The sequence below is a fragment of the Sceloporus occidentalis genome, unplaced genomic scaffold (genome assembly GCF_023333645.1).
Source record: "Sceloporus occidentalis isolate IW3139 unplaced genomic scaffold, rSceOcc1.0.p SCAF_9, whole genome shotgun sequence".
Lineage (NCBI taxonomy): Eukaryota > Metazoa > Chordata > Lepidosauria > Squamata > Phrynosomatidae > Sceloporus > Sceloporus occidentalis.
Window position 1 is genome coordinate 10,013,842 of NW_028316989.1, and position 20,083 is coordinate 10,033,924.

A 20,083-nucleotide genomic window follows, 5' to 3' on the forward strand; every position below is an offset into this window, starting at 1 on the left:
CATTTGAAGTGGAAGGAAACAAAGACAGCACTCTTTAATTGCATAGCAACTGGTGCAATTGCCTGTGATGATATTTTTCATCAGCCCCATTGTACCAACTACCTCTTTGTCCCAGAGATTAAGCAGAATGGTTTTTTCTCAGCCTGAAATCAAGGCAAGAAGATTGGGAGCCACATTTTCGTTTCACCATAACTGCCTTGAAACTGTTCAGCTGACCTTTGTGAGCTCTGGAGTGTAACAGAACCACCATTTGTTGCTTGAGGCCTGAATGAATCTCTTTCTAGGCATTATTGTTATTACTAGCAATTTCCATAGCTCTTTGAAAATGCAAACTCCTTAACACTCCTTATTTTATGGGGGGGAGGTGAATGATACCAAAAGGTACTATTTGACCCCCAAGGGCATTCAGTAATTACATAACTAATGAAAGTTCTAGTTTCCAGAACCATCTGCCTACATTTCCAGCAGGACCCCATGTGATCCCCAAGAGAAAAAAATATTATTATTTGTTATTGATTTATTTAATTACATCCCACCCTTTTCCCAATACAGGCACTCAAGGCGGCTAACAACAAATTTAAAATAGTACAATTTATTTAGTATTAAAAACTATATATAAACCTTGACATCTGACTTGCATAGCATTTGAAAGCACAACCTTTGTCCATTTAAAAAGCGTAAGAGCATAAAAAAAACATTTTACCTGCTTCCAAAAGGCCATTCTGGACTCTCTAGGGAGGCCCTTCCAGAGCCTAGGAGCAGACACTGAGGCTCTTTCATCCATTCCTACCCAAAACCCCTAAGGGAGTGGTGGGATAGAGAGAAGGGCCTCTCCAGAAGATCTTAGCTCTCTAATGGGCTCATAAAGAGAGATACAGTCTTTCAGATAACCTAGACCCAAGATGTATGTATGGTGGTGGTGGGGAGAACTTTCCATAGCTGCCACTGACCTCCCTCGAGGAAGCTCCCCTTCCTCCTTGCGCCAGCGTGAGGTTGGCACTGGGTCCCCCTGCACTTCGCATTGGAAATTCACAGTATCCTCAGCAAGTACCACTTGGTTTATGGGCCTCTTGATGAAAGTGGGGCGCTCTGTCAGGATCAAAAATAGCAGTGAAAGAAAGAAGGTGAGAAGAAGAGGCACTTACCATTCTCATCTTGTTTGACCCAAATTTACTCACATCCCCCCACCCAGGCCTGGAAAGTTATATTTTAAATTAGTTACAGTTATAGGCTGGAATTCAGTATTGCAGTTATGGATTAGTAACCTAATGTGACAGATTCATAGCTGACCTGTATTCAATAAGACTACAAAGTCTTACTGCAGGACTACATAAATGCCCTTCCCCAGCTTTAAGAAGCAGTAGTCGGATTGGGCAAAGCAGATTCAACTTCCTATACAAGTGCAAGGAGGAGGATATCTCTACCCGTCTCCCACCAGTGAGTGATCCTGCAATGATCAGAAGCAGGACACTACTATGGAAAGTCTTTGTTGCAGTGTTGCTCACCTTGCAGAATTGGGATGGACATATTATCCTCTAGCCCATTTTAGTAAAAACCTTGCTGATACATACCAAACACCACCAGTTCCGCAGGCTCACTGTCCCGTTCACCCACCATGTTGGTGGCCACACAGATGTACATTCCAGCATCACTCTTCCTTGTGTTTGACATCATCAGCTTCCCACCTCGGATCTAAGGTGAAACATCAACAGGAAATTCTGTCTAAAGATGTCTACATGTAAACTCATCTGGCTCATGCTTGTGTTTTGCTGGCAACCAATTGCTCTTGACTACTGCAGGAAAGGAAACAAAGATTCCAGGATCTTTCTAGCTTTCTAGCCACTTACTGCTCAAATTAGAATGATGAGAAGCATGCTAAGAGCAACATCCCCATCTTTTCTAATAACAGGAGGTTTCCCTTCCCTCGGAACAGCATGTAGCATTTGAAGAAATGCTGCTTGGAGGAATTCTTCCAAATACTGGCTGGTTTAACTTCTTTACAGTGAAAATGGGCATTGGATGTGGTTGTTTTTGAGGTTTCAAGAGGAAGGGTTGGGGGTCTGGTGAAAGACAAGGGCTTGGAGGAGGAGCCTCACACCCTGACATCCTCCAGACCACTGGATTAGCCTCTATGGGCAATCTGATCCCCAGGACAAAAAAAGTTTCAGTCCCTGACTTAACCTATCTTTCACAGCCCCACCCCAATCATTACGCTATTGCTCCACTCAATATCTCATCCTTGACTTGGCGATCTAGCTACTGGGGGTGGTTGGGCAAAATCATTTGAATGGGATGCGCCACCCCTTGCACCCCGCGTGCACCCTGAGGCTTGAGTGCGTACACTCAAGACCGTGTAAAGCGCACCTGCGTATAACGCAGGTGCGCTGTACCACTAATGGAGAGGACAGTGCAACTCATGATATGGTCATGAACACGGAAATACTTTAGATGTTAAAGAGGCACAAGATTGTCTTTGGCCTCACCGTAATGCGTTCATCCTTATCGCTGATGCGGATGTTGTTTTTTTTCCAGGAAATGGTAGGCTCTGGGTGTCCTCTTGGTGGGATGCACTCCATCACAGCTGGCTCACCAGCTGCCACTACCACATCACTAGGAGCCTGCCGGAAGTCATCTCTCAAGACTGGAAGAAAGAGGAGAAAAAATCTGAGGATCTGCACAAAGGAAATCACAACACCTGGAGAAAGGTAGAGAAACATCTGCAGGTAATCTTCTGCATTAGGGATGGAAAGAATATTAGAAAATATTCCACAAATATTCCAAATATGCAACACAACAACAACAACAACAACAACAACAACAACAGAGGTTTTTTGGGAAGTTCCAGTTCAGGACTCATACTGCATGAAAAATGCTTGTGCATTTTTTGCATGGAAAAGAAAGGATGCTTACTTGTAACTGTGATTCTTCGAGTGATCATCTGTGAACTCACACAAATGGGTTATTTGTGCCTGTGCAGTGCTTCATTTGGAACTTTCTACAGCCAGATAGACTTTGGATGTATCCCTGCCAAACTCCAGGTGACCCTATTCCTTAGTACACTTCAATTCTGTGGACACCACTATAGCAGCACCCATGGAACCAAGGACAGGTAAGACACAATGAGGGGAGGACAAGTAGGGTTGTGTGAATTTACAGATGACCACACAGTTACAGGTAAGCAGCCTGTCCTCCTCCTTCTGTTGGGTAAAATGTCTCTTTAAGATGTTATAAAATAATTATATGGCTCTAAATGGTGAGGTGTCAGTTGTTAGTAGTGAAACCCAAAGTAGGTGTGGGTTGAGGATAGTGGATTGGAGAGAGGAGTTGGTGTGTTAGTTTGGAGAGTGTGGATTGTAAATATATCAGACAAGAGTATGTTGACAGAAGTCAGAGCTTTTGTTGTATATATTGTATGTATTGTAACAGGAAGATAAATGCCTCCAAGGACTTTGGAAGAAGTCAACTGTGTCTGTGCCTCAATTCAGGTTGGTCAGTGCCTTGTTGCCAAATACTGCAATATTGCATACTGGGTTGTGTTTCTGCACTCTGCTGTGTGTAAACTACTGCTGAGGTCAAACACCTCAGACAGTGCTGAATGTTGGCACCACTGTTTGGGCCTTATTATTATTATTATTATTATTATTATTATTATTATTATTTGTCACTGCATACCTGCACTACACAGAGGACACAAGGTCTGTGTGACTCTCACAAATGGAAGACGAACAAGCTGCCCACTAAAGGAAGAGGGAGTAGGCAGCCAAAGATGTGAGATCAAGGGTCATGGCAAAGTGAGCGCAGAACAGCCCTCCCAAAAGCAGCATCAGCCCTGGATTGTTTGTCAATCCTATAATGGGAGAAGAAGATCAAGGGCTGCAACCAGGCAGCTGCTCTGCAGATATCCTTTGGTAGAATTCCTCTCAAAAAAGCAGACCAAGCAGCACTATGGGGTAACAGTTACCACATTTTCCAATACTGTATATTTTACAGAAATATGCAAAAACAAACAAACCACTCATGAAAAAGTGCAGTTTTCCCTAAGAATAACAACAAAAGGGGAGTGTCTGAAGCAGTTTAAAAGTACTGCAACATTTAACATTTAAAATGAACTGACTGAGTTCTCCTGCCGAGATGCCTGTATCTCACCATCACTATGCTGGTCTGTGACTGTAAGAGTGATGGTGACTGATTAGATAGATAGATAGATAGATAGATAGATAGATAGATAGATAGATAGATAGATAGATATCACCATCACCAATCAATCTAAAAGAAGAACAAGCTCCCTGTTCTTTTGGGCCTGCAGTGATACTACAGATTTAGAACTGCAACCAATACAAGCTTTCATGCCTCATTTCTAACAACTGACCCCAATGCTTTCCACAGAGGACACATTATTAGTTCATTTCCTCTATCAGATCTGGCCTCAGCTTTAAGGGCAGCAGGAATTAGCAACTCCCACGCAGGAAATGGCACCCAGCCTTGACAACTGCTCCCTCTACTATCCGGCATATGCCCCAAGAGGGCCAGTCTTGCCATATGGTCTTGAGGGATACACTATGACTCCAAAGCCATGCACCTCACCTTTGCCAAGTGGAGCCTGCCAGTTTCCATTGCCAGCATTCTCTCTTTGGACACTATTTAAAAATGTACACAGGCTGCAGTAAACTCAACAGAGCCCAGACCAACAACATTCTTCTTCATTGAAGAACTGTAACCCTGAACTAGTCAACAAATGGTGTGTGGGTTTTATAGAAGAATTCTCGAACGAGCTGCAGGCCTCCCATTATTTGTGTGTGAGAGCCCTGCTTTTCATTCAGCATTCCTCAACTATGCACTCATGCTCCTTGGCCCTCATCTTTTCTGTGATCCTCTCAAACAGCTTGATGTTTGGTATGATTCTTGGAGTTGCTCCTATACAGTTTCCTATCCCCATTTGGCTGTTAAATCGAGCATCTCCTCTTTGCCCCAAAAGACCCCTTTCCCTCCCCCCCCCCAGCTTGTGGATGCCCCAGACATCTTGTTGGGCACTGGTGTGCTGTGCTGATGGTGCAGTTGACCACTTGGGAGATCAATGTGAGCAACTCATGGGTAGGCAACAAGAAAAAATATCAAGACCAGAAACAACACCAGCAGCAGCATGGGAGCCTGAAAGTAAAGGATCTGCAGCTCAAACTGGGATTTCTAGCCAAAAGGGGGTGGCTACTTGCCCGACACATGACACCTGCTCCTGACTGCTTCCACCAGCCACCTAGCCCCTCAGTTATCAGTTTGGCAGATGAAGGATGTGAATATAGCATATCATGACTTCAGTGAGGCCTTTGGCATGGTCCCCCATGATATTCTTTCAAGCAAGCTAATAAAATTGTGGCTAGACAATGCAACTGTTAGGTGGATTTGTAATTGGTTGACCAGATGAACCCAAAGGTTGCTCAGCAATGGCTTCTCTTCCTCTTGGAGAGAACAGACAGTGGGGTCCCACAAGGTTCTGTCCTGGGCCCACTGCTATTCAACATCTCTATTAATGACTTGGATGAAAAAATATGGGGCATGCTTATTAAATTTGCAGATGATACCAAATTATGAGGAATAGCTAATACCCCAGAGGAGAGGCCTGCACTTAATAAGGTACTGCACTTAGGCAGAAAAAAAAAAGAAATACATAGATATAGGACAGAGGACATCTGGCTTAACAAGACAACATGTGAAAGGGATCTAGGAGTCTTAGTAGACTACAAGTTGAACATGAGTCATGCGACGTGGCAGCTAAAAAAGATAATATGATTCTAGCCTGATCAATAGAAGTATAATGTCTAGATTTACTCTTGGAGGGCAAGTAATAGGATTTGGGAGATTTTTTTTTCTAAAATAAAATAAAATAATGAGGAGGAGGAGGTGGTGATGGTGGTCTTAAGAGTGCTAGTACTAAACCTGTGGCTGAAAAAGACAGAGAAGCTTGCAAAAGCATCTACTGCCTTACTGGTTGGTTTCTCCTTTTCCTCCAGGAGCTCCTCTGAATTATTAAGGACTCCGTAACTCACCACCTCTTAGGCTGCTTCCTCTATTTACCGCTTCACAACTAATTATTCTTCTTTCAAGTTGTTCCCACATCAGCCACTGCTCACCAAAATAATTCAGCATTTTATAACCATTACAGAGAAATGTCAGCCCTTTATGGCACAACTGCCTGTCAGAGGCTATTTATTGCATTGTGGAAACTTCCCCGGCTTGTAAAATGTACCTAAGCAGTTGCTGCCGGCCAAAAGAGCAGCAAAAGCAACAACAATTCATTTAGCTAGACTTTATGATCCCAGCGAGTTTGCCTCCCTCACACTGGACACCTGACACGGTGAGCTGCCCTGAGGCACTTGAGCAAGTGGTTTCTTTGAAAGCAGAGAAGGAAGTGGGGACAGCAATGCGGGGGAAATGGGCTACCAGCTTTCTTTGATGGCAAGCTAGCTTGAAATAAAGAACATACATTTGCACAGGGCAGCTTTTTCTCAGTGTCTGACAACAGAGGTGAAGACTGAGACAAAACTCCACCTATCCTTACAGGTTGCAAAGGTATTTGGGCAGGAATTTCCTATAGACTTTTAAGCAACCTTCCCAAACTTACTCTGTAATGATGCAGTGAGTGTTGGACTACAACTCTGGAGACCAGAGTTTGATTTCTAGCTCAGCCGTGAAACCCACTGGCTGACCTTGGGCAAATCACACTCTTTTGGAGTTGCTGTAACTTGGAAAAGATTTTAAGGCATGCAACAACAATAAAAGGTGGGTCCAGTGTGAGCAGTAGTCTTATTCTTCATGTGGGATGGGTCGACCACAAGGCAGAGGGAGGCAATCACTCCAACCAGCAGAAGGGTGGAGGCAATATGGGGCATGGCAATTCACCACAGCATTTTTCTCCTTAGTCGCCCAACCATCCCCAAAGGAAGGACAGGGCTGTGTCACACACTCATAATTTTGAAGTTGAATGGAAAATTGCATTGGAGGGGAACAGAATTCTTATTTGGAGACACCAGCTGCATCCCTGGTGAAACCAGGCAACAAACCAGTGACAAAACATTGCAACACAAAGTCCTCCAGAATATTCAGTTCCATTCCCCCCCCCCATGCCCAATTTTCCCCTGAAATTGAAGTCAGTCAGCATCAAGAAAAGCAATTCCACCTAAACACTAGGCAGAATTTCCATACTGTAAGAGCTAACAGTCGATTTGAAGGCACATACACACAAACATCAGCTGACTGACAGTGGAGCATACTGCCTCAGAGAAACAACCCTGAAATTCTGGAGAGCCTCTGCCATGCAGAGTTGACACTACTGTACTAAGCTAGACAGGCCAATGGACGAAGCAGCTTCCTAGCTTCCCCATCCCTTATATTACAGAAGAGGTCTTCAGATAACTTTTCCTTCATCCCAACTTTATCAATTCAGAAGAAAGATGCACAGGTGCAAGAATCTTGATAGCTTTCTTAGTCTACCCCACTCTTTATGCACTTTAGGAGAGATAAAAAAACGCAAAGCAAAACAGCAAGAGCATGCCAGTGCTTACTAGGCATTAACAGCGTGTCAATAAGCCATTTAACTTCAAGCCGAGTAACACACTATAAATATTCATACCTAAGAGTAATATACTGAAATAATCTTGCTGGTAATGAGCAATAAAATGCAGATATATTGCTTATTAAATATTTATGTCTACAGCCTAAAAGTGTTCTGAGATAGCCGCCTTTGGAGAGGACTGGGCACTGCAATGCAGGAAAACAGACCTATAATTTCAGAGGAAGGTTCTAAAAGAGGTGTGATTCGAAATGATTAACTCTCCTAGGATTAGTACCTGGGAAATTTACCCTTTTAGACTAAATGTCTCCAGAATGCCCTACCCACCATGACCATTGGCTGGGGGCTTCTGGGAGCTGTAGTCCAGAAAATAACTTTTTCAGGAATTTTTTTAAGGATAAATGGCAGTGTAGAATCGTAGAATCATAGAGTTGCAAGAGACCACAAGGGCCATCCAGTCCAACCCCATTCTTCCATGCAGGAACTCTCAATCAAAGCATCCCCTTTGACAGATGGCCATCCAGCCTCTGTTTAAAGAAGGAGACCACACCACTCTCCAAGGGAGTTTGTTCCACTGTCTAACAGCCCTTACTGTCAGGAAGTTCCTCCTAATATTAAAGTGGAATCTCTTTTCCTGTATCTTGCAACCATTGCTCCGGGTCCTGTTCTCTGGAGCAGCAGAAAACAAGCTTGCTCCCTCCTCAATATGACATCCTTTCAAATATTTAAACAGGGCTATCATAGCATATCATAAACAGGGCTATCACCTCCACCACATCACTTACAAAGAGAGTTGCCACTTTAGTTACTTGGAATTCAGGGCAATCTGGGGGGAGGGACAGCTGCACAAACAGTAAATGATTTTTCCTAGTGGTTACACCCTCTTTTTCATTCCAAAAGAAGGGTTAATAGTGTACCTAGTGCCAGTGAATGATTGGTTCCGTAATTAGATCTCTGCTGGATATTTTTCTAAATATAGGAGACATGCACTGAACACTGTTCTCTTGCTCTCCAAATATAATTCATAAGTATAAGAAGACGCAATTAGCTGGCAGTAACCCTGATAATCTAGATCAATGGCTAGCAAATCCTTAATGAAGTGTTAAATTGGGTCTGTCTCCCTACACCACAAGCCCCCAAAAGGCTATTTCGGTGATGGATTCTCTGCCTCTTGCCCCAGACTGGGATGAGATTAGTCAAAAAGACTGATGAAGCTGGGATATAGGCAGCCACAGGGCAAGGAGCTGAATGGACCATTTGGGCTGATGGGACATACTTCTTCACAACAATGGCCTTGTTCACACAAGTCATGCAAAAGGAAAGCAAAGTAATCTTGGGTGTATTATGGCAGAAGGCTCCCACTGCTCAGAATTATCTAGTCCCAAATAGGGATGTGTGAGAAATTTGCTAGGTTGGCTTTTTTTGTTGTTGTTGTTAAAGAATTTATTTGTTCAAATCTTGCAGTTTACAGACTGAAAACAGAAACTGACATGATTTGTGGCTGAAAATCTCTACACTACAGCACACTGGCTCTTTACCATACATTAAATTTACCCTTTGTATTTCGTGGATGGTGGTGGCATCTCTTTTCTCCTTTCAGTATAGCAAAACTATAGTACAGCCTGTGAAGGCATCGACGTGGCACTGCCAAATCTCTTACAACCCTTTTCCTCTGTGTGCCACCTTTGCCACCTCTTTGTGACAGTGAGTCTCATTCACCCAACTATTTTCTCTGAGGTCAGCGCAATGGGTCTTTTTATCCCTGGTAGCGTTTGGCTTACAGTTTCTTGAAATACCTCAAGTGACCATAGGTTGAACCCAAAACAAGAGAAAATTTTACTTACAAGATACTTGGTTACAGTATCTCTCTTCTGGTGGATATTCAGAGTTGATACAGTTTAATTGTATTTAAGCAGTTACAAAGATTCCCAGTATCTGTTACTATATTTAATAAGTGGTCTCTACGTTACAGTTTCACTTAGGAGTTTTGACTAGACTCTGAGCTTTAAAAACTTTGTTGGGACTTTATGACTCTACTAGTCACACCAACTCAAGTTCCACACTCGACCCCTTCTAAGGTCAGTATTGCCATCATAACTATGATTATAGAGGTCTATCATTATAGTTACAAATGATGATACTTGTCCCCCAAAACTAGCTTCACAGCCCAGCAGCACCCCAACCAAAGGATTGTTGAGGTGTTAGAGATTGAAGCACTCTATGGCAGCCACACTATGCTCCTGATCAGAGAATGTCTTGAAAACAAGCAGCTGGGGTAGGCCCTCAGGGTCCTATCCCAACTGCCTTGCCCTAGACATACCTTAACCTGGAGCATGGTGTCACTTCCCAGAACTCTGATCTCAGTACCTCAGAAATGTTTAGGTCAGCTTCTTGCCAGGGCTCATATTCAGTCATTAATGACTCTAAATGTGAACCTACAGGCCATGAGAGATCAAATGTCACCCCAAAAAACCAACCTTCACAGACTGGTAGAGACACAACAGAGAGATGTAAATCGTAAGTCCAGTTTATGATATCATAGCTGATGATCAGGATGCCATCCTAAATAAATAAAGGAAGATATACTTCTCAGTCTTAAGCTCCTTGAAGGGAAGATATGGGGTAAATATTTAATGTTATGAAATACAATAATAATTTGGGAGCCTTGTACATCTCAACCTGTTCCCAGAAGTACATCTTGCTGAGATGATACATATTTTCCCCAGCTGCAGATTTTGAGAACCGGAAGCTCAATGCTCTGGTTTTGTTTTCTTGATATGGGTTGAGGTAGGGGTCTCCTGATTGCATTATGTTCAGGGGTTTGACTTACTCTGATTAGCCGGACTAAATGCTACAGAAAGCTGCCATTCACCCTTAATTGCAGGGTATACAGAAGGCTGTTCTCTCCCTCATTTGTAATAGGGTCAATTATGCAAAGTACTAATCAAATTTCCTAACAAAGTCTCTGGCTGATTAGCATGAGCTTACTAATTGGTTCTCTGAAATGGAAGTGCCATGCCTCTGGGGTGTGAGAGGCAGGTCCTGGTGGGCAGATGGAGCCTGCGACTATTTCATGTGCTGCAGTAGGCTGAAACTCAGGTAGTCCCACCTGACAAAGAGGAAGTGACACACAGGAATCAAAGTGCAATTGGGCCTAGACCACTGGGCCTAGACCATTCACTGATGGGGGTTAGGATATGTTGGGAAACATCTTGACATGCTCATAGGCTCCCCTTGTGGTGAACCACTTGAGGTTTCAAAGGGGGGGGGGGAAGAAATAGCATCACCCACTCAGGCTCCCTCTGCCAATGTGCCCATTACTTTACATAGCACTGCTCACTTGGATCTGGGACAGGGGTCCTCTAACTTTAATCCAATGCAATAGGCCAAGAGGCCTATCACAAGTCTATCTTGTTTTGTTTCTGGCAACCTACAGGGGCTAATAGATTGCCAAAAATGAAAAGAAAATTAAATCCAGAAGTAGGCACAAGTCCATTTCTGGTTGGAATAAGGGGGAGAGCTCTGCAGTCGATTAAACAGGTGCTGCTCCTAGAGAGGTTATTTGCCCTTTGGACTAGAAAAAAAGTGCAGAGATTCCAAAAGAACCAGAAGGAGCCACATGTGATCTCAATGTGGCACTTTACCCATCACTGCAACAGAATCAAACTCTTCATGCAATGGATCACTCCCCCAGTGGTACAACACGCTTGTTGGTTGTGCAAGGAGATATTCAAGAGCTTCCTCCACCAGCAATAGTGGTAGAAGCTACCCTGGCCATCTACTCCACCTGCATGGCACTGTCAGAGAAGGAGGCAGCAACCCAGCATGGTCCTTCCAGCAAAGGCTTATTTATTGATAGTTGCCTAGTTCTTTAATGCCTGGAACTTTTCAGTCCTCTGAATGAAGGCATAATTGATTGATTGTCTAGATTAATACCCTGCCTTTCCCTGGATGGGATCCAAGTCAGCTATGGGAGAGGTATCTTGGGGGGCCAAGGCAGTTTGGGAAATTCCTTTTTTGATAAGCAGTTCCCCAAGCCATGCCTGCCAACAATGTCTTGGTTCTGAAGACTAAATGCATCCAGATATTTTTAAAACATATAGAGTCAATCTCTGCCTGAAGCTGTGCTCCAGGTGATCCAGAGTAATACTGCTGCTGGAACATTCTGCTCTACAAAAATTAAGCAGGATCTTGGTCCTAGTGTATATAGTATATTAAACTCTCAGCCTATTATGGGTGAAAGATTGTATATAATCAAAGAAATGATATAATCAAATAAGTATAGGGAACAAAATAGACATTGGTTTCTACATCGATACAGGCTGGGTGCTGTTAAGCCAAGCTCTCTAAGTCATAAAAAGGTTTTCTGTCTAGTGATGGACCAATCTGTCAGTTTTGGTTTAATTTCTGATTTTTCCACTCTTATGTGTGTCTCATCCCATTGCGTGTTCAGTTTGCAGCCTTTGTGCAAGAATGAATAAAAAAAGAGAGATAGAAACATTTCCCCCACTATACTCACTTTTGAATGCAGGGTTGTTAATATTTTTGTTAACTTTTGTACATGGATTTGCCAGAGATAATACATTTTTGCAAGTGATTTTCCTTAATATGGTCCTGTTTTGTGTATTTCCCTCATTAATAAATTTATCTTGTGCACATTAATACATGCATTTCTGCATACACTTCTGCAAACAATTTCCCTTCATATCATTCTATTTATAGTGTTCCCCTCAAAATACCTATTTTTGTGAAGCTTTTCCCAATATATTGTTTTGTGTGCATTTTTTGTTTGCAAAGCACGTTGTAAAAGGTCTGAGAAACGCAACTATCAAGGGTCAACCGAGTTCTGGTTTGTAAATTGATTGAGGAAGTGCAAATCTAGTACATTCTTGCTGAAATGCAAACTGAACAAAATTCTCTCCCATCTCTACTCAAAGTAAAAAAAAACAAGTGCATTAATCTGTGAGAAACTCTTCCAGGATGCAGTTAACTGAGACTCCTTTGGAGAACTATAAAACTGTAAGGCTGAATAAAGCATTAGAAATACCTCGCAGGGAACAAGCTTGTATTAGGCCCTAGAGGATGACCATGTAAACTAATAGGGCTTCAGTCATCACCTATTCACAGTTGGTGTGTAAAACAAGGAGGGCGGGGAGGCATCAAACAGGCATGTTGTATTATCAGGATGCTCATCCTTAGTGCATGCCAAGGCTCTCCAGGCATGCACAAAAGCTCTTTGGAGCAGAGATGTCAGGGATGTTGGATAGTCACAGCATGTGTCCCTGAGCTGGAGTAAAGTGTACTTAAAATATTGATTAGCTGTGTTGGCTTCCCAGACGCAAGCCAGGGAACAATGTGAAAGAGCCTAGGCTGCTGAGTAATGCTGGTATTTTTGAAGATTGAGAAAATGCTTCTTGGTTCTTGTAATCAAGCCCATTCACAGCCTCTTTGCAGAAAGTGATTGGCCAGCTGGCCCTTCAGGAAAGTGATGATTTTCTACTTCCCCCCCACAATTCTCTCACAACAATATGGAAGCTGTTGTGGAGGGAGTCTGAGACTGAAAGAACAGCTTGTATATCTTCCAGGAGCTGAAATAAAATTGTAATTCAAAAAGTGATGGGGATGGGGAAGCAGAAGATCTCAATGTAAAAGATTTATTATAGATTCATAGAATCATAGAATCGTAGATCTGGAAATGACCACAAGGGTCCCATGCCTGAAATAATACACAACTGCATTCCTTTAAGATGCCCACCCAACCTCTGCCTAAAGACATCCAAAAATTTAGGCCCCATTCCCACTGGCTTATAACGCAAATCAGGACGCGAATCATGGATGCATCGTTCCCATTTGAGCGTGCATTATATCCAAATTGCTCCGATATCGTTCCCATTGGAATTCAAATCTGACTCCCATGTGATCGAATTATCCTGAAAATACCTGAATCTGTGGTTGATAAAGCGGTTTAATTTAACAGTGCATTTTAGCGAGTTTTCCTGTGCCTTCCGAGTCTGATTCGCAGTATACGAATGGGAATGAAAGGAACTTGGGGATAGGAGGAGCAGTGCTCAAGGGGCTGGCCCATGCTACCAGAAGTCATACCAGTGTAACTCTTGTGGCCTTATATGTATCTCAGCACAGAGAACACAGAAATATAGGAAGCTGTGTTCTAGTGGTTTAGACTATGTGTCCATATGACCCATTATTGTATACCTTTGTCTGCTATCAAGCTATTAAATGAGCATGGATATGGTCCTACAGTTCTCTCTTCTTACATACACTGTCCTTACAAACTGGACCTGAAGCAGAGAATGCCCAGAGGTCACTTGCCAATACACAACTGTCTTCCTCTCTGAAAAAGAAGAAATCTGGCCACCCCAGACCCATATTATCCATCTATGTTGGAATTCATAACCATTTGGGGGAAGAAAGTTGGCACACACCCCACATCCATGCACATCCTTTCAGTTTCCATGTTCTTTCATCTCTCCAACCCATTGCACGCATAGGGAATGGGCAGGTATAGCTCTCTTAATGCAAGAATGGGAAACATCTGGCCCTACAAATGTTGCTGGACTGCAGTTCCCAGCATCCATAGCCAACACCATCACAGGTGAGGGGTGATGGGAGTTGTAGTCAAATAGCACATTGGAGGCAAGATGCTCTCTCATACTGCCTTACTGTGTGCAGTGATGGGAAGTTTGTACCTGTAGGACAGAAATGAATGCATGGACAGTTTCCAGCCACAGCTCTGGGTGTTTTTAGTCTTCTCTTTCCGAAAGCTATCCTGCATTCCACCAGAATGGTCTCTTCCCCTCCTCTCCAGGCTTTTGCTCTCCTGGCTGAATCTCAATGACCTCTTTCCCTTCCCTTCCCTCCCCCTCCAAGGAGGATATGACCACAGTGCTAATGATTTTCAGTTTCACCTTTGATGTTCCACAAAGTGATCCCTGTGGATGAACATGCCCACAAATGTCTGTCTCCAGCTACCGCTGCAGCCAGAGCTAGGCTGTGTCACAGCAGGCTCCCTCCGCCTCGCTGCCCCATTTAATCACTTTAAACCTGACCGAGTGCCAGGTGACTGCCTTAGATGGACACCAGCTTTCAATTATCAGCTGCACCACTGAACTGATGGGGGCAAAGGAAAGAACTAGCACACTCTTGGGGAGCAGAAGCCATAGAGGTGTGTGTTTGTGTGTATGGGAGGGGGGGGGGAAGATGGTTAACCCTTCTCCTTCTCTTCTTTCTCAGCAACAAAAAAAAAATTAGCAGACTCAGATTGCTGAATGACTTGCAAGAAGAGGTAGAGCAGTGCTGGTCCCTAGCACCTCTTCCTTTTCTGAAACCAGCTTACACCTCTGGGATTTCTCGTTCTATGTATGGTGAAGTTTATGTTGTAGAATTTTGAGCATGATTTTGCTTGCATGTGAGATTAGTGCTATGGTCCTATAGTTGCTACTGTCTTTTGTATCTAGTGTGTGCAGCAGAGCTCTTTAAAAGAGACTTCCCAGTACCACCCCAAACCACAGTTCCAAGGATTCTGTGGAATGCAGCTCTGGTAATTAAGGTGGTAACAAACTGCCAAAACATGCTGCACATAACTGCACACCAAAACTTCTAGAGGTCAGAAAACCGCCTGTTCTTCATGGAAAAGAAAACAACAAATGTGACCTCGTGGAGATGTTCTACAAAGTAGTCCCAGAGGCAGCCAGGACTCAAAGGCAGAACCTCCCAAGATAGGAGACCTCTTTTAACCTTCTTGGCTACTCAACCACATCGGCTTCTGGGATGGCTCCCAGCCTGTGGTATTCCCTTCCATGGAAGTCTAGGCTGGCTTCTTCTCCTTTCTTTTCGCTGTCAGGTAAATATCTGTTTACTGATGTTGGAGTATTAGCATCAGTGTTTGTATTGTAGAGCTATGTTTTCTTTCCTTGAGAAGGGGAGGGATGTTCTTCTAGCAGGAACATTGATGTATATCTCCATGGTCATTTGGTCAGTGCTGTTTGTGAAAAGGTCACTTCCCATAGCCTTCACATTTCTAGGAGTCAATAAAGTTTATTGCCCTTTGTTCTCTGCCATCTTCCTCTCTCTGCTCTCACTCACTAAACATGGAAGCAGAAACAAGGTTATACTAGTAAAGATGTTTTTTTCTTCCTACTTACACACATGAGAGTCAGCTCCAGGGACTCTTCTATCAAGTATGGTTTTCTCTACTGATTAGTTATTTTGTAGAACCTAGATTTAGCTATAAAGTAAGTTTCTTTTACCTACCAATGTATCCTGCTTATTTGCCAGAAGCTCAGATCTAGTTGTTTTTACCAAATACCTGTGGAGTACACACTTGTTGCTGTTGATGCTGCTGCTAAACTGATTTAACCACAAATAACCCAAAAACCATAATCAATTTTCTAACAACTGAAACAGCCATTTCATGATTAAGTCATTTAGACATATAAGCTACCTTGGGTCACACTCTGGGAGAAAGAAAGCATGCAAATAAAATAGTTAATTTAACCCAGATTGGGGCTGCCACTACAGCAGACATTTTGCTTTCTGGGCAATGGATCAAGTAGTCAGCCACAGAGATGGGGCAGCACCCTCCAACACACATGAAAAAGACACAAAGCCTGAAAATGTTTCTTCTTAGAGGAAAACTCCCAGAATTCTCCAGTCTGTATAGTCAGTGGCCATGCTGGGTAGAGGATTCTGGGAACAGTGGTGAAAAATATGCTTCCAAGCTCTGGAACAGCAGGATAGTTTAGGAGGTACATGGAGACGACACAGAAATTGCAATGTTGTCCTCCAGCAGGTTGCTACCTTTCTCTGCCTCATACCAGGGCCATTTAGAAATCAATTTGCTGCAAGAACATGAGCAGCTTACAAAAGCAGGTTCTAGTGTGCAAGTAGTACACTGTCATAATGTGACCATTATGCTGATTGTTGTCTCTTTGCCTGTCAAGCTCCCATTGCAAAGAAATGGCCTCAGTGGTTGCCTGTAATGGTCACCCAATGCCTTGACGAGACTTCCAGAAGGGTTATGCCCCAAATATTGTCCTAGTTCAATCAATGACATTGCCTGGGGGCTAAAATGCCTAGCCATGTCTGAACGCTCCCCCTCCCCACTTTGCCCCATTGCCTAGAATGGATCTTTTGTAACTATGTTGCAGGCAGAAGGTGGGCTGTCAGACAAAGGTCACCTGATGTGCGAATATTACATTTGGATCAATACATTATATTGTTGCCGAACTAGGGCTTCATTAGTGTGGAGTTTCAACAGATGCACCCCACCGCCCCAGGGAAACCTCATACGCCTTTGCTCAAAAAGACAGAAGCTCAGCTCGCTTCCTTGAGGGAAGCAACCCTTTAATTAGCAGTCCAGCCATCAATAAATCCCATACAAACAGTGGCATTCCTTCAGAGCAAACAAACTGGAGGGCAAACCATTGAGGAGGATGCAGAGAGCACAAAAGCTGACTGACCTGGTTAATATTTGGCAGTGAAAACAGAGTATGCTGGGTGTTCCCAATCAAGAAATGAGCAATAGGTTCTTTCCAGGATGGGAAGAGCCTTAAGGGCTGGTGGAGTCTTAAAAGTTGGAGATATCTATGAGAGCTAAGCATGCATATGTAATAGCTAGATGTACTGGAGGTCCTTAACAGATTAAATTCACTGAACACACACGCACACACAAACACTCAGTGAATTTATTCAATTAAGAATCCCCACTGCATCTGGCTTCCCAAGATTTATTTATTGAAATGAAATAAAAGAGAATGATCACAAATGAACAATTCTGCAGCAAAATCTGAGTTACATGCCACTCACAATTCATGGATGCAGCAGCAAAAACAAACATTTTCACTTTTAAAACGAAGTAATCAGGGAGTATATATCTTGTTTTGAAGCCCCTGTTGATTCTGAGAAGGGAATTGCTTGTTTTGAAGGGTTTTATTGTTCTTGCTGTAAAGCACCAACACATTCAAAGGAAATCTAGTGTTTTCTTGTGCAAATTAAACAGCAGAAATGCCAGAAGCGCAGGGCATAAAAATGGACAGAAAGCCAAATGCCACCCACAGGATGAATGTTACTTCTCTACTCAAACTGTTCAACTTGAACACAGCTTCTGACTTAAAGTGGATCTTACAGGGGTGCCATTTTCTCTGAAGATGAAGGTTTTTTTAAAAAATAAAAATGAGAGTGCTAAGGGAAATTCAGTCAACCCTCAACTTTCATGGGGTTTAGGGGTGCAGCATTGCCACAGAAGTGGAAAAAATGCAAATATCTTAAGCCCCTGCAAAAATATGCATGCTACAGAGTCCGCTGATGCAAAAGTCTCTACCTCATTCACAGGAAGCCTCCACTACACCTCTGTTGCCAGTCTCCAGGCCTTCTCCCCTCCGCCTCCTAGCACAGACACTGCCTCTCCTTTAGTGCCATCATCTTTCTCTTGAGAAGGAAGAGAAATACAATGGCATTAAAGGACATTTTTTTGCTGCTGCAGCCATGGCAGAACCAGGTCTGTGGCTCATCCTCTTCACCCTCCTCCTCCTCTCCATTTCCTTTCCTGCCAGCAGCCCTCTCCAGTCCATGGTGGGCACACTCTGTGACCAAGGCGGCTTCTTCCTGTCACTTGCCTGCCTGCTCCCTTGCTGGTCCACTTGTTTCCCCTCACTCACTGGCTCACTTTGTTTGCCTACTTCCACTTTAGCAGATCCTCCACCCCATCCTTGCTTACTGGGTGCGTCTGCCCTCTACTTCCTCTGTCCTCTCAGGCCCCTGACAAGGATTAAGGCAAAGCGGGGCTGGATGTTGGTGCTTCGGCCTGAGATGGCAGAGGCAGCAAAGGACAGATGCACCCAGTGATCCCCATGGAGGAGTGTTTGCAGAGTGGCAGGCTGGCTAAGCGAGGCAAACAGAGTGAGCCAGCCAGCAAGAGGGCAAACTGCCCCTTGCACCTCTGCTCTTTCACGGCCCATATGACAATATTAAATCAAGGCCAGCTAGAGTTAGAGGTATAGTAGAGAACTAAAGAAGGAATGGGCATTTGCCAAAGCACCAACATCTAGCACCCTTTTGCCTTTTCCCCTGCTTACCTCCCCACACTGATGGTAAATTGAGGCCAGCTAGAGTTAGAGGGCAGCAGGGAAAGAAGAAGTGTTTGCTGAAGCTCCAACATCAAGCGCTCCTTTGTCTTCATCCCTCCCACTCACCTGCTCTTCTCACTCTTGCTGGCCTTGGCTTATCATGGTCATTGGGGGCCTGAAAGGGCAGAGGCAGGTAGGGGAAAATGTACCCAGCAAGTAAAATAGTGGCACAAGTTCTGCTTGAGTGGGGCTGTTAGTGGGAAAGGAGCTAAGAAGAGGAGGAAGGTGAGGAAAGGGATGACAACACTGCAGGAGATTTTAAAAGCAGTGTTGTCATCCTAAGAGATGGAGGGAGGAAGACCTGGAAACCGGCAAGTGTAGGGAACTACATACTCATGAATAACCAAATCCACAAAAATAAAACCCATGCAATTTGAGGGGCAACTGTAGAGACAGAGAAACAAGAGGATGATTAAGAAGATTAAGGGTTTGGAAACCAAACTCTATGAGCAATGGCTTAGGGAAGTAAATTTATTTAGTTTGGAGAACAGAATATTGAGAGGTAATAGGATAACCATCTTTAAATATCTGGAGGAATGCCGTGTAGTGTTTAGAGCAAGCTTGCTTTCCACAACTCTAGAGACTAGCATGAGAACCAATGGATTCAAATTACAAGAAGAGAGATTCAGCTTCAAAGTTAGGAAGAACATCTTGACTATAAGAGCTGTTTGAGAGTAGAATAAACTACCTGGAAGGGTAGTCGACACTCTATCTTTGGACATCTTTAAAACTGGATGGACAGTGGTTATGTACCATTTCTCAGGAGTGCTTTATTTAGTTATTCCAATATGGTAAGGGATTGCTGAGGCTGCAGAAGTGACTGCTGTCCAGTGACAGGCCTTAGGAGAAGAGAACTGCTGAGTCTCCCAATGTGCTTCTTTAGAACTGTTGGGTCTGAGAACGGTCTTCTCCCCTGAGGACTGGATGCAATTAAATTCTCATTATTAGGAAGTGTCATTTTTAGAGGAGAGGAATCAATTTCCCAATTAACCACAGGCAGGAGCAGACATGAATGAAATGATGAGCAAACACTAAAATTAGTTGGGAAAACCCAGCCCAACTAATACCTGGAAGGCAAATACGTAGCTTCCTTAATCCCACGGCACTGCATGTGTATGTGGGGAGCAGGGCAGGAGACACACCTTATACTACTGGTATTGTGGAACATTTTTGTAACTCGCATTGATTTCAACAATGCCAAAAGGCAGAAGAATGTGAATTTAAGTTTTCAGAAGAAAGTGTGCTTTACTTTGCCCAAGTGCCTAAGGTCAGAAAATACACACATGAGATGACGAAAACACACACACACACACTTTTAAATATATCTTTATTAATTTCCATAAAATCAATACATTAGGAAATGAAAGATTGCTAC

At 43.4% G+C, this 20,083-nt stretch overlaps 1 protein-coding gene across 4 annotated transcripts in view; it reads right to left on the bottom strand.

The window, feature by feature from the left end:
• Positions 1 to 20,083, bottom strand: part of ROBO3 (roundabout guidance receptor 3) — a 120,373-nt gene that overhangs the window by 58,406 nt on the left and 41,884 nt on the right. For all 4 annotated transcript variants that reach the window (XM_089538438.1, XM_089538436.1, XM_089538437.1 and 1 more), the window contains exons 3-5: positions 2,484 to 2,641; positions 1,572 to 1,692; positions 951 to 1,089 (exon numbers count right to left, since the gene is read on the bottom strand). In XM_089538438.1, coding sequence (XP_089394564.1) covers positions 951 to 1,089; positions 1,572 to 1,692; positions 2,484 to 2,641 — 418 coding nt within the window. The remainder of the gene's footprint in view (positions 1 to 950; positions 1,090 to 1,571; positions 1,693 to 2,483; positions 2,642 to 20,083) is intronic.